Genomic DNA, 14,658 nt, shown 5'->3' on the forward strand with positions numbered 1-14,658 from the left:
AAACGAGAGGCAGTGGCTGGTTTTGCAGTTGCATTAGAGGATCATATAATACAGAGTCATCAGCTCCAGGATCTTTGAATAGCAGAACCTTTTAAGTCAAGGTCAAGGAACACCAAGAACATTCACAAGCCTCTGAACAAAGAGGTGGTCAGAGCAGTAGTAGATACTGGACTAGGAAAAAAGAGCCCTCACCACAAAAACAAGGAAGATGCGGAAAAGAAGGACGTTCTTGATCCCGGTCCTCCACAGCTGATGTTAGGTAAACCATTATATTCTGATTTGTGAATTTTTGTTTTTATTTAAAATACACTAAAATGAGGGAACTAAGCTTTCTGTTCAACAAGATAATCTAATGCTAAACAGCATAAAATCTCGCTTTAAAATTTGTCAAAATTCAGCAGTTTAGGCCATCAGGTAAACAACGGAATTGCCATCAGTGGCTTGAACGTGTTTTTTCACGCCTGAAATGTATTTAAAAATATTATCAGTGTGACAATGAAGGTAAAAATGAGGAGGGTGGTGCATCTTGACGAACAAGAATTCTTCACTAAGAGGCAGGAAGTCTTTTAACTTTTTGGACGTCTTTTATATTTTGACTGTCATAACTTTCTTTACCTTACATTCTCAAGCAAACAACAGTGATTTTGATATTGTATTTATCTGGAGGAATGTTTTAGTACTAAATTTTTTTAACTCTGTTTGAAATGGTTTGGTTTATTCCTTATTCAGTAAAAAGACATTCACTAGTGCCGCATTAATGTATTCTGTGTTAATATATATACTCACCTTTACTCAAAGTTAAAAAGGTTTGTTTTTACAGTGGTCCTGGGGCTAAACCGAGAAGAATTAACACCTGTAGTTAAATACCTTTTTCAAATTTAGAAGCAAACATGCAACAAGATAAAAGTCACAGATGTGAGAGCTTGGAATGATGCCTGGTGAGAAAGCTCCCTTTTAAATAGTATTACAATAATACAGTTGTACAGCAGCAACAGAAAATATTCCTTAAAAAAACAAACCAGGGAGCATCTCCAGAGACAACGAGTCCCACCTATCAGTTTCAGTCTCAGATTTCCCTTTTCTAAAGGTTTCTACAGTATTCTTGCCATGAACATCTTCTTGTCTCCATCCTTTCTGTGGTCTTGCTTGGGCTTTTCTTAAAGGACCTTCCAGCTCCACAACTGGTCGTTTTAAGCATAATAAATTTTCCTGATCACTAATAATTGGTTTGAGGGGTTTTTGGTTTTTGGGTTTTTTTTCCATAAAAATGGCCCTAGGCCTCTCTGAAGATCGTGTTGCCTTTGCTATAGTAACTGTCACACTAGTCCCAGCTCTGAAGAGAACCATGCAAATCAGTGAGGCTCCGTACAAGCACAGGCATCTGCCTTTTGGAACCAGCTGAAGGTTAAGAGGGTAACTTAAGATAATGCACAAGGAGTGAGTGTGACAGGACAAAGGTAGTAGACAAGGTGATTATTAGCATGTTCACATGGTTAGAGTTCTAACGATGGGGAGAGTTTTTCTTTGGTTCATTCTGAAGAGGAGTTTGAAAGGAAGGAAGATAGTGGGGGGGAAGACAGCAGAGAGGTGCTGGGGTTAATAGATATAAATAATGACTGATTATGGAAGCTAAAGGTTGCGGTGAAAAAATGCAGCCCAGGTGTGAGCATGTTCTTTGCAGTTATAAGAAAAACAAAGTATTTTCCCTTTAAACCACAGCATTGACTGAAACGTCTCATACGAATGCTTGTGCAAGTGATTCAAAAGAATGTGCTGAATGATTATAAAAAACTCTTCATGGATTTTGCTTATCAGTATTTTCACCTATAGTCTCACATTATTTTAAAATTCTTGTGGTCAGGCTTTCTCTTCTGAGTAAGAATCGTGTGGTTTAAACCTTACAGCTGTGCAACAACTTTGAAAATGTAATGTAATGCAACTTTTTCTTCTTGAGTTTGTGTGTAATCAAACAAAAACTCACAGGCCTCTGTCATTAAATTCTTCTCAATAGGGACTTGAATCCTAAAATCTGCCACTAATAATATTTGAAAGGTTAATGTATGTAATCACTGCGGTAACGTTCAGGGTGGGATAAGTAACTCGGTTGTAAACGGGTGTGTCGGTAAACGGGATGGGCTTGTAAACGAGGCATAAGGATGAAAGCTCTTGGGTGTCTTGAGCTGTGATAAATGCAGGCTTTCATTGCTTGTCTTCACGCAAAGCGCTGCTCTGAGAATATCTTCATAGAACCTTTTACTTCAGCCACATATTCCTTCTTGTCTGTCCTGCTGCCGGTTCTCCTTCATTGCCTATGCTCTATAAAAGCTTTCCTTCCAAACACCTGTATAACCTGTACGCTCACAAATGTCCCATCTGGTTCTTACTCAGGTTTTGCCACCAATCTCTTCCTATTTGGAAGCTTTAATCATCCATTTGTGAAAGTTTTAAACAAGGGTTTTTTCATGCCCCAGGGGTACACAAAAAGCTTTCCACAAAGCCATCTCATTGTCTTCCTTAAAACAGTCTCTGACCACAGTGTCAGGCAGAAAATCAAGCGCAGGCATTTTTTATGTTGTGATACTCTCCTTCATGCTGTGGCTGGTTTTCTGCCTTGTTCGCTCCGTGTGTAGTCAGGTATTTCTCAACATACAGACCATCACCTGCGGATATTGGACCATCAAAACAGCCTCTTGGTGCCTTTCCCATTCACCGATACTCTTAGGTATTACTGTCAGACAAAACTTTATGTATGTTTTTACTGAGACTTTTATTGTGAATTTTATAATTCGATTCTTCTTTTGTAGCAGAAACACTGATCTGTGCAATATATGCTCTTCAAGAGCAGTTGAATGGTCAAGAGGGAAAGCACTTCTGGTTAGGAAAATTTCCTGGTCACTCAGCTACTGATTTCAGCAATTCATGCACAACCTTTAAGCAAAATACATGTTATGAACTAGTTTTGAGACTCTACAAAGTTTGCAGTATGTGTCATGTTTCCCTTAAATCTCATAATATTTTTCACCATCAAGCATTTTACTGCACCCGAACTGATAAACAATGCTATTTTACGTTAATACAGTGTATATTTTACGTTCTGAAATTACAGTGGCATATATACATACATATGCGCTTTGCAGCTCAACAGGGAGTGGTCTGAACAGCAGCCCACAGCCTGCAGGCAGAGCTGCGAGCTTCCGCACAGCGAGGAGATGTGGAGCTGCTGTCCGTGTGTCCAGAACGAAGCAGCACGCCTCTGAGGCAATTCAGTTTGTATATAACCACTGACATGATCTACAGCGATCATGGATTCAGATATTCTCTTGCTACTTCAGTTTACCTGCGTTGCTTACCTTTGACTTGGTATCTTTACGAGGGTGACAAAAGTAACAGGGAAGAGCCTATGTGAACCAAACCACGTGGAGAGAAAGCACTTCCCACCTTGTTCCAAAAGCATAAACTGACCCAGCCGGAAATCTCAAAGCCACCCTGTTGTTCTGAGACATGGGATTAAATTGATTTATGTTTGATGGATGTCATGAGCACACAAGGGAGTAGGTTAGGCAGACAGCTGAACTAAAGGGGAAAAAGTATTCCTTAGAATTCCTCTAGTGCCTGAAAAATGTTCAAAAATTAACAGATCCTCTCCTAGGTTAATGAAATACTTGTGCAAGCGGATCACCAAAACTCCATTCTTGCGTTTGTTAGGATTCCTTTTCTCTTCATGACTAACTAGAATAATGGGTTTGGACAGGAAAAGTGTCTGATGGGGTTTTGGAAGCTTATACCGGACAAATAAATGCTGCTTATTAATATCTGGTTTATGCAAAGTTTTTGGTACAGATTAAAGGGTTGACCCTTTCCTTCCCATTTAGAACTGAAGTGCTCATCCTGGGGTCATCAGCTCGCCTTCTGACTGTTGCGTGTCTCTCCTCCTTTCTTGTTTTAGCAAATACCATTGAGGTCTCACCCTGGGCTCATGCTACTGGCTTATTACACGTAACTTGGACATTCCTCCACTGACTTTGGTCAGTCATACAAGCTAATTCTTCTGCTCTTCAAAGATGACAAAGATCTATTCTTTGCTGTACCCATTTCTTTAACTACCAAGATACTGACACGGGACTTTCTCTGCCATTTGGGGGGGAAGAGGACTATTGTAAATATTTTCACTGATTCCTTCTTTGAGAAGGCAAAGAGTTCATGCGTGCATGCAGCAAGGCACCTCACAGTGAGATCGACAAGCTCAGTTATCACAGCGACACAGTCACTGCTGTCTTGTGACCAACTCTTTGTTTCTTTATGCTCTTTCTTTCTCTTGCATCCATCACAGTCTCTCTTCAGTATTTTGCACCAGCAACAGTTTTTTATTATACCACTTCATTAACTTTTATTTTAAGAATACAAAAATGCAATGTTAAAGAACCTTCACAAATGAATTCTAATAGAGACTTTTTTTATACTGGCTATTAGATATTATGTTATTGTGCACTGTTGTCTAGTTAATAATCCCCATCTTAATGGCTGTGAAAAGGTATCAAAATTAATTCAAAATACTTGGTAAGTAAAAGTTTATATTTTTTTTTAAATCCTGTATAAATCCTGTATGTAAAAGAGGTTCTGACAATTATTGAATAGCTAATTAATAGTAAGAAGTATGTTGCCTGTCAGTGGTTTGTCTGATAATAGATTTACATGAAGTATCTGCATAAATTATTTTTAAATCAGTGAATTTCACATGAAGGAAATCCATTGTCTCCATCTGCCAATGTGTTTTATTTAGTGATTCGTTGTTGTTATTCTCTACAGCTCAGAAATTAGAGCCTCCTTCCTTGCCACTAACTGCTGAAGAATGGGTGAAAATAAAGCAGATCCATACAGCATAGAGACTCCACACATCCTCGTGCAATACACAGGGAAGAATTTGCACTTTGACCTCATGTATGTGTATAACTGTGTGATTGCGTGAACTACACAATTGTATTTAAAAATTTTTTTCCATAGTTAGTGCTAAAAATCATTAGCTGGAGGAAGAAAGGAAGGAAAGATTCTACTGTAAGACACTCTTTAGCGTTTAATAGATGGAGCCAGCTACCAGTGGCCAACTCTGGAAGTGTTTTGGACATGACATGGTAGAGGAAGGTTGGTAGTGTTCCTTCGCTTCAGAAGTCATGACAGGCAAGGAGAAGCTAATCAGCCTTTTTATCTGTTCATGGAAAGCAGGCGTAGGCTATTTTCTGCTCTATTTAACCTTCTGTTAGATACGGTCCTAGCCTTCATCATCAGAAGGGTGAATATTCACTAATTATACAATTTAAGATGTATTTTGTTTTCTCACGTTTTGTTAATGGCAGTTTAGTCAATCATTATTTCTGTCTGCAAAGTGGAAGTAGGTGCACTCTTAACACCAGTCAGCCACTTCCTTCGGTTATCTGAAGAAGAGCTTGCATTTCCCCGTGGTGGCTTTGTTCAAAGCATGTGTGTAGCGTAAGCATAAATACATCATGCTTTATTAGACTCCTTCATCTGTCCTCTTGGAGATACCAATCAAAGGGGACACACAACTGACTGAAGAGGAGCGCTGCTTCAGAGAGGTGGTGATGCTAACTAGAAGAACTGTCCCAACTGCCGGCAGGTTTCTTTCCACAGTGCGTTTTAGAGTGTTTTTTCCTGCCTGTTCTTCCTTTTAATTTTTCTTGAATAAAGACTTTTTACAGCTGAGTCTGATGTGAATCAAGGTCTTTTAATAACCTTAGATACAGGGCTTTTGCTTCTTTTTACATCAGCGTTAACTGAAGGTGTACAATTGTCCCCAGACAGGTGGGATGGATCTGGCCAAAGACCATTCTGCCAGTTCCTAGCTACCCTGAAGTCTAAAGCTTGACAAGACAGCACTCATTAAAAAGATTACTTTAGATTTGGCACAAAAAGGGAAATGTCTCTGGAATTCTTTTTGTCCTCAGTGTTTCTTGGCTTTCCTCCCTCAAGGGAAAGAAGCCACTGTATCTGAAAGCTTTCCCTTCAGCTGGCTGCTGGCCATTAATCCTTTTGTGTTTGCCAGCTCAATAGTGCACACTACTTGTTCTAGTTTTCACTCCTTTCTCAGTTTGGCCTTCCTCTGAGAGCCAACTGCCTTTTTGTCCAACTCTCTATCTTTTGTCAGGTTGGAGATCATCAGCGTTTGGTGGGAATTTCGGTCAGATAAAGGTGAAGTTTTCTTGTAGCCTGTGAACATGCTTTCTCTTTTGTTTTATTTTTTGGGTTTGGTGGTTTGGTTGGGGGTTTTTTTGTATGTGTGAAATGCTGCATTTGATGTGTATTTCTCATTGAAATTTAACATCTCTGTGAGGAAAAGGGGAAAAAAATTAATCAGCTTTGATTTTAAGTACTTGTTTCATCATTTTTTTTCCTGCCATCAGCAGCAGTTGGCATTTCTTGCTTTCTGCCACTCCACGTGTTGTTAACACAAATTCACATACTGGTTTAAGATGTAATATATTGCGTCATTTCTATAGAAGACTGATTTTATTTTCACCAGAAAGACTATTTTAACTGGAAAGTAGTAACAGAAAGAAACCGATGACCTTTCAGGCAGTCAGAATTTTTCTTGTCAGCATTTTTTACTTTTCAGCTTTTAGAATGGTTTAAAGTCAGGTCCAGTGGTTATGGGGAGTTTTTTTCTTTTGAAAAACAGGTGCTACTTTCATGTTTCCATGTATTCTATAAAGTGAGTACATTTTTATCTAACTATTCAAGCACATAATACGTGAGTATTGTAATTAAACTACTTAAGTGAATATCATAGTGAATTAAATGTAATCACCTAGAAAGTAATTTTGATTATGGATTTTTATGGTAAGAAATATCATTTAAGGCTATTTTATGATGAACCACTTTATTCCATTTTATTACCTTTTTTTAAAACATAGTTTAAATCATAGTTTAAAAAAAAAAACTATGGGAAAACATAGTTTGCAACTGAGCTATACATTTGAATACTATGTAGGAAGAGTAATTCATATGGAGATTTACAAATTTTCTTAAGATACTAATTCTGAAAATATGCATCTTGTAGAGCGTTCATGGATTGATGAATAAACTGGTTTTACTCTCTGTAATCTATCCTGTTTCATCTGTTCCAATATGAAATATATTGTAAGTAACTGCAGTTATTTTTTCCAGGCATGCCTGGAAGCCTTAGAAAACTTGACAGGTAAAACGTCTTGTCCTGTGTGCAGAAAAGAGCAGCATCAGACCAGAGTAATACATGATGGGGCACGCTTCTTTAAAATGAAGTGCACCATTAGGTAAGCCTGACTTCTGCTGTCACCGGACAATATTTATTTCTGAATAATGTTCCAAATGTATTAAAATACAATAAGAAGCTAGACAGAGTGAATGCACCGCAAAAATTACAGTTAAGAAAAATGAATGAAACTATTGCTTCATATAAATAATGAAATTACAACAATTAGAGTTTCTTCTTCTCGAGCAAAATGGTGTCTTACAGAATTGAAGCTTCCTGGAGGGGATACATTGTTAGAAAAAGATATAAAAACTTGAGAAAACCAGTGCCTCTTAAAATAGCAAATTAAGAAAGCAATTCTTTGAGAAAAAGCTATGCTGCATTTGCTGCCTTGGTCTGATTCAGCTCCCTTAAATCAAAACTCCTGAGTATCGGCTCTCTACCTTTTCATTTATTCCCTTGTATTCATGTCAAACAGGCAGCTCTGGAGGCACTCAGTTGTTTGTCAGTCTGTTCATGCCATCCTCTTTACCAGTAGAACTAAGGAAAGTAATTTAAATGCTTGGTTTTAAGGCCTGCCTTTTGCCTAGGCCAACAGCAGCGGGGATTTTGTGAGGCTCTGTATTTCCCTTCTCTTCCTGATACGTCGCAGCCATCTGTTTTCCTATAGAATTATATGAAGGGGAATGGTAAGGGGAGAAACAAACAAATCCATAAACACTGACAACGTCTTTTCACTGTCCCTGTTCACTCACTGGACTCTGAACAAGGTAGTTCCATTCCGTAGCTTTGCTCTTCTCCAGCTTCAGCTCAGAGGGTAACAAACTGGGGCCCTGACCCCATGAGAACGAGGCCAGGTCAGATGCCAGCATTTCGCAGAGCCTCTGCTTGCCTTTAAGTGCACAGCTGCTGTCAGCTCTCTCTGCAATCCTCAGGTCCTCCTTTGCCAACTTCCAATCTTCCCCTGGTTTAGTAACAGCCAGCCCAGCTCAGCTTTGCAGCAACAGAAACTTCTCTGACACATCCTCAGCCATTAACACACTCTCGCTCCTCGGGGAGCGAGAGAAGCCACCTTCCAGTTCAGGTGGCCCACAGCCTGGTCAGCAGAGGTTATCAAAGCCACACAAGACAGACATTTAACTGCAGCTACCACACGCAACGAGGAGAGCACTCTTCACCCAAGCTGCAAGCTACATCAGTGAGAGGTTTAAACCAAGGCTTAAATCAGTTGTCTGGGGTTTTTTTAAAATCACTGCTTTAGTGAAACAAAAGAGTGCTTGGAGGAAAAGGCTCCTTACTGCCTGCCATCATTTCTCAGGCTTATTTGGATGTATCCTGTTGGAGGAGGGCTTTGGAGGCAAAGACCTGCTCTTGCTCTGTGGTACACTTATGTATGACAGCAAGATTAGGGTCCCAGAGATGATCTCACGGACTGCTGCAACAAAACTGGTACCACTGTTCTACCTGTGTGGTGGCAGAAGAGAGAGAGGAATGGCTGTTCTCAGCCTTAGCACTGAGGCAGCTGGCTGGTTGCTCTGCTGCCTTTGCAATCAACGCACAGTCCTTCCCCGGAACAGAGAGAACGAACACGGAGCTAACTGAAGGAAGCTACTGTCACACTTGAAAGTGCTCAGACACCGAACTTTGGAAGAAGTGAATCCTTTGGTGGATTGTGACTGTCATCAAGTAGCATGATGAGAACAGACAACAGAAAGAGATTCTTCTGTGTGGCAGACTGGGGGAACAGTTGTGTGTGCTTTTTTCTGCGGTCGCAAGATACGCTAGTTCACTACACACGGGGTCTCAGTAAAGGGGAGTTGGAGAAGGTTTCTGAATATGCTGGAAGCTGTATCTTAGAGCCATCTGCTAAAATTTCTCTCATTAAACTTCAGATGGCCACAGCAGCAGCCCACCAAGCAACCTGCATGGGCTGGCTTCCAGGACCCGGTCTTAGATACCCGTGCTAGAGAGAAACAGCCTGACAGATTGTCCACGTTTCATCACCTGAGTATAAGCCATGGGAAGGTCTTCATTTAACACACTTTCCATATATCGTCCACAGCATTAGCAAATCATTCTTGCGTGTAACACTTCAGGATTTTGCAGGGAACAAAACGGGCACTACTTTTTCACCTTCTATTAAGAATAAATTTATAGAGTCTTTTCATACAGGTTAGCCAGGTGGAAATGAATTCAGTACCAGTTGTGATTAAGGGATATGTACATATTTTTCTTAGCAGCTATCAAGTGGGAATTGTAGATGAGTTTTCCTGCTGTTCGCTCTTACACTTTTAAGTGGTGGTTAATGAAAACACTAAAGAAATTCTTCACAAGAAGCTATCCATTTCCAGATGCTAAAAAGCTTTTCTAAAATAAATTTTGCCTCTCAAACTTGTACTGTGCTTTTAAAATGTCACTCCCCAAACATTAGCACAATCAAATGGCATCCCAATTGGGGAAAAAAAAAAAATTAAATTTTCAATAACCCTACCTTCTCTGGAAGGACCGTAAAGGTTAAACATCAAGTTTCATATGCTTAAGTAACTATCACAAAGTAAAAACAAGGTCCGCAATGTTAGTACTAGGAAGGACACGTATTACTTGTTTCAGGGTGCTAGAGTAGTCCTTGTTACATTAAAATTTTTAATAATCTAGATCAAAGGAGATAAGGAAGGTCACTGAAACCACAGTGTGCTACTTTTTAGCACTCCTATAGACAGAAAGCAGGGTGTTGCTTCAGCATGTTAGGTAGGGAATTTCTTTGATCCTACCTATAAATGTCACTTCTGTATGTCATTTAATTGTGGTATAGTCTTCTATTGGTGCAATTCAAATCTCTTCAAATGCATTACATTATCTCCAGCTTTGCTGAAAATCTCGCCATTGTCTAGGATGTGAGGTAAGTCATGGTGAAATGATGTAGTTGAGTTCAGTTTCTTCCTCCCCCCTCCACATGATTTCTCCCAACGATTTTAATTTAAATCTCACCAAACAGTATAATGGTCCTGGAATTTGTTTAGTCTTTTGACTTCCTTTATCACATGGAGATGGTAAACATTCTGTTGCTAACTTGAAGTGGCTCCAAGCAGCAAAACTAGGAGGATATTAAACCAGTAAAAGCTTATCAACTGATTCATTGATACGCTGTAAATTCCAGCCTTTTCATTTTACTTTTGAGGGTTACCATAAGTCAACACATTAGTAAGCAATTTGCTGACATTGGATCACTTAAAAAGGCTTCCCTGTGGACAAAGTTCACTTTGGTGCTTTGTTTCATCATTTTATTTTATCATGGTCTTGTGCTGCTGTACAGATGACTGATGTTGTTTCGCATACCGATGGAGTATTTCAAATAGTCAGTTTATGCCACTCCATTCACGTTTTAAGAGGTCGCAGACATAAAATAGAGGTATGTGTTTTCAGAAATAACTTCAATTAATCAGTTTCAGTTGTTCTAGAAAAAACAAAAAGGTTATTCACTATTTTGCATTAAAATACAGCAGGATTTAATATTTAATTCCTAGAACATGTTAACACACATAAATAAATAATAAATGCGTATTTCCCTTCTGTTCACACTGATAGTTGCACTGATTTGCCAGTTAGCAAAAACTCTGGGTTAAATTCCAGTTACGCTTATTTTTCTTCCCAGCCTTAGACTTTTATTTGCTGGTGCATGAGTTGGGTCAGGTCATGCTGCAGAAAATACAGGGGTAGCTCAAAGGAGATAGTATCTTAGCAGCAGGGGAACTGAAAAGATCGCTGGCTCGGGCAGGAAAAGTTTTCCTCCATTCTTACAGCGCCTGCCCAAGAAGGCTCTTGAGAGGACTTTGGGAAGGACTAGGAGAAATGGGGAAGAGAAACAAGTGTGAGCTGTGGGAGGAAATGGAGGGTTTCTTCCTGCTTCCCTGAGGGGAAAGGGCACAAGCAGCGCAGGCTGGGACAGAGAGGGGCACCGCTCGCTCCATGCACCCCCAGCTCCTCCAGCCCCTTGCTTTCCGCTCTCCTCGGTTAGTTTTCCTCCATAGCCTGCCGAGTCACGGTAGAGTTCACCAAGACAGGCCGGGTCCTGGAACTGACCACATACTGTCTCCGTTGCTCTCGCATTCACAGAAGGAGACACTGCATACAGGCAGAGTTACGCTGTGGTTGCTTTTCCCCCAATTTTGGGTCCTGAGAGGCTATTAGGAAGCATCATCCTGGCTGCTCTAGCCTTCCATTACGTACCCTTATCTTTCTCAGGAAAAGAGTTCAGGTCTGTTCAAGATTGATACCAATACAAATGAAGACCAAGACAAAAGTGTTTTCAGATGTTGAACAGAAACACTGAATTATTTAAGGTTTAGGTGTAATCTTACCCTGTTCTTCCTGAGGTCCAATTTTGAAAAGAAATCAGTAAAGCAGTTAAAAATGCAATGCAGAGTAGATTCAGTTCTAGAACCCAGGCAAAACAGTTCAGATAACACTTACCAAGACTGTTGTCACTTAATTAAACACATGATCACAAAAATATTAAAGACAGAACCTGATTTAAGCGTAGCGCATGTCTGGTTGAGGAAGGGCACAGTATCATCGTTTGGGAGTGTTTGGAGACCAGAGTGTAAATATTGAAGGAGGCCTGCGGTCAGACCGTTGTTTGGTTGGGTTTTGTTTTACGCATACCACTGAAGGTCAGTGTGCAGGACTGCGTGGGAGAGAACCAGAGAGTTTTCTTTCTTGTCAGCAAGCAGTCAGGAGGGGAGCACAAGGATCACCCACCTGCTCTTTGCTACACATCAAACCCTCTCACAGGGTGCAGAAGGGGCTGCTGCTTTTCCTACCATGTTGTGCTTTAAATACAGATGCTATACAAGGGGTCTCAAGGAATTTTTTTTTCTCCTTTTAAGTTATGTTGATACACCAGCATTAACTAACACAGTAACGAAACCTGACTTGTTCTGACAAGGGGGCACAGCCTTTCAATACACTGCTGCGTCAGGGATCATTTGGAAATACAGACAGTCTTAATATGTCTCAGTTATCAGTCAATCAGACCATAAAATAAAAAGGACAGACAGGACCAAATCAAACACCAAGACACAAACTTGCCTTACGTGATGGTTTTAACCATTTCCCTCACCTGGACGCTCCTAATGTTTGTCTCTGATGTTCTTATTGAGAATCATGACGGGTTTTACTGCAAGACACTTTCATACTTCCACATTACATAGAAGTAATTTAAAAAAAAATTTAGCTGATTAGTTTTTTCATAGTTTTAGAAGGAAATTTAAGAAATTCAAAGTTTAAATGAAATCTTAGAGTGTTAAGTTACAGATACTTTTGTGGGGCTTTTTGTGTGATTGCTCTTGATTCCTTTGGGTCTAGAAAAGTTCACTTTGAATATTCTGATACTCAAGCAGTTGAGGGGAGCACATATGCTGGTAAAGCTACCAAAAGAAGCCCACCTTAAATGAACCAATAGGGAAGTGTTCAAGTACCATCAGGTGTCTGACCTTAACAACAACCCTTCTGCCACCTCACCTCCCACTTCCCATCCCATCCTCCCCAAACCGGTGCCTCCCTGTTCTCCTATCAAGTCCTCACTGCCAGGACATGCACGGAAAGGCTCACATTGCACGGTCAGGGCACAGGTGTTGAACTGTTCCTTAAAACCGCTGAAAGCATTTACGAGCAGAGCCACAAAAGACACATCTAAGACTGGTGTGTCTCCCTACAGGACTTCAGATACTGTGGTAACAGTGAGTGGCCACAGTGCGTTGGGATGGCACTCAAGGAGATGAATGACATTTAAGAAAAGCATCCGCTGCTTTTAGGTATTTATTTTGCTGAGCACTGACAGGAGCTGCTTCAGCAGTGAAGACCAGATTGCTTAGGCCTATGTGCAATATGCAGAAACATAGTTAGGGCAGCAGGTCATAGAAGTCTATAGCAAGAACAACACCTGAGATGCCTCTTCTCCCACTGGCTATCGTGCCTTTAAAGCATAGCAGAGGCACTGGTGTCCCATCAAATAACCGCTCAGCTAAGGTCTACACTTCCTTTCTCTAACACAGCTGAACCCCCTGTGCTGCTCGCACTGTACGTCTGCCTTGGGAAAGTTCAGCGATGCAAATCCTGTCTTTCATCTGAAGGATAATGGTCCATCAGTGGAGTCTGGGGACCTGATACTTGCAACCTCTAAATCAGCACTGGACACCAACGGCAAATTGGGACAAATTCCACAGACCATGCAACTACTCAGGCCCCACCCCACAACCACTCACACTTCACCCACATATGAACTACCTATAAGTAACAACAAATCTAACAGCAGTCGATTTTCTTTCCAGGTTCAAGAACTCAGCAATCGACTGTTGAGTCTGTAGGACATCAACCTAGATGAATTTTTTTCAAGATAGATTCTTCTATAGCTGCCAGTCAAGATGTGTTTCAGCAATTGGAAGGAAAAGAAATATTAATAAATGAAACTGACTGGGAGAAGATCCAGATGCACCTTAGTTGGCTGTTGGGATTTTTTTCCTTCCCCTTTTAAGTACTTCTGCATTTGTAAGCTTTTTTTGCTCTTTCAAGGCATGGGCATCTCTTCAGCACAACTGAGCATTTTACGTTTTCTTAAATTTTGGTCCATCTGTTCCAAATCAGAAATATTAATATTTTTACACTTCTGTCATGATTTAACCCCAGCCATCAACTTGCTAACCCCCCCACACCCTGTGGGATGGGGGAAGAGAATCCCAAGTGTGTAAGTGAGAAAACTCATGGGCTGAGGTAAAGGCAGTTTAACAGGTAAAGCAAAAGCCGTGCGCAGCAGCAAAGCGAAACAAGGAATTCATTCAGCACTTCCCATGGGCAGGCAGGTGTTCAGCCATCTCCAGGAGAGCCGGGCTCCGTCACACATAACGGTGACTTGGGAAGACAAATGCTGTAACTCTGAATGTCCCCCCTTCCTCCTTCTTCCCCAGCTTTATATGCTGCTGCTGCTGTCACATGGTCTGGGAGATCCCTTTGGTCAGCTGGGGCCAGCTGTCCCAGCTGTGTCCCCTCCTTGTGCACCCCCAGCCTACTCGCTGGTGGGGTGGGGTGAAGAGCAGAAAAGACCTGGACTTTGTGTCAGCTGCTCAGCAGGACTAAAACATCCCAGTGTTCCCAACACTGTTTCCAGCACAAATCCAAACACAGCCCCACACCAGGTACCACGAGGAAAACTAACTCTATCTCAGCCAAAACCAGCACAAGTTCAGCAGTATCTCTTCTACCCAGTTAAAGAGCCCAAAGAGGCAGTAGACAAAATTGAGAATCAAAATGTCAATAAAAGGCATTACAGACATGAAATCTGAACATTTTAATTACTATACTGCTGTTATTTACCTTCCATTGTTTCACTGCAGGTTGGTTGGTTTTTACTCAGGCATTTC

The 14,658-nt window shown here is 40.8% G+C and overlaps 1 protein-coding gene across 1 annotated transcript in view; it reads left to right on the top strand.

Annotated features, from left to right (window-relative positions):
* Positions 1-3: 3 nt before the first annotated feature.
* Positions 4-14,658, top strand: part of RNF32 (ring finger protein 32) — a gene marked incomplete at its 5' end in the record, with an annotated part of 14,988 nt that continues 333 nt past the window's right edge. Inside the window, 10 exon segments of the mRNA XM_010140287.1 lie at positions 4-259; positions 4,807-4,864; positions 4,866-4,938; positions 6,692-6,724; positions 7,180-7,304; positions 7,508-7,578; positions 7,581-7,613; positions 13,571-13,630; positions 13,633-13,747; positions 13,928-13,985. Coding sequence (XP_010138589.1) covers positions 4-259; positions 4,807-4,864; positions 4,866-4,938; positions 6,692-6,724; positions 7,180-7,304; positions 7,508-7,578; positions 7,581-7,613; positions 13,571-13,630; positions 13,633-13,747; positions 13,928-13,985 — 882 coding nt within the window.

Source organism: Buceros rhinoceros, unplaced genomic scaffold (assembly GCF_000710305.1).
Source record: "Buceros rhinoceros silvestris isolate BGI_N320 unplaced genomic scaffold, ASM71030v1 scaffold20087, whole genome shotgun sequence".
Classification (NCBI taxonomy): Eukaryota; Metazoa; Chordata; class Aves; order Bucerotiformes; family Bucerotidae; genus Buceros; species Buceros rhinoceros.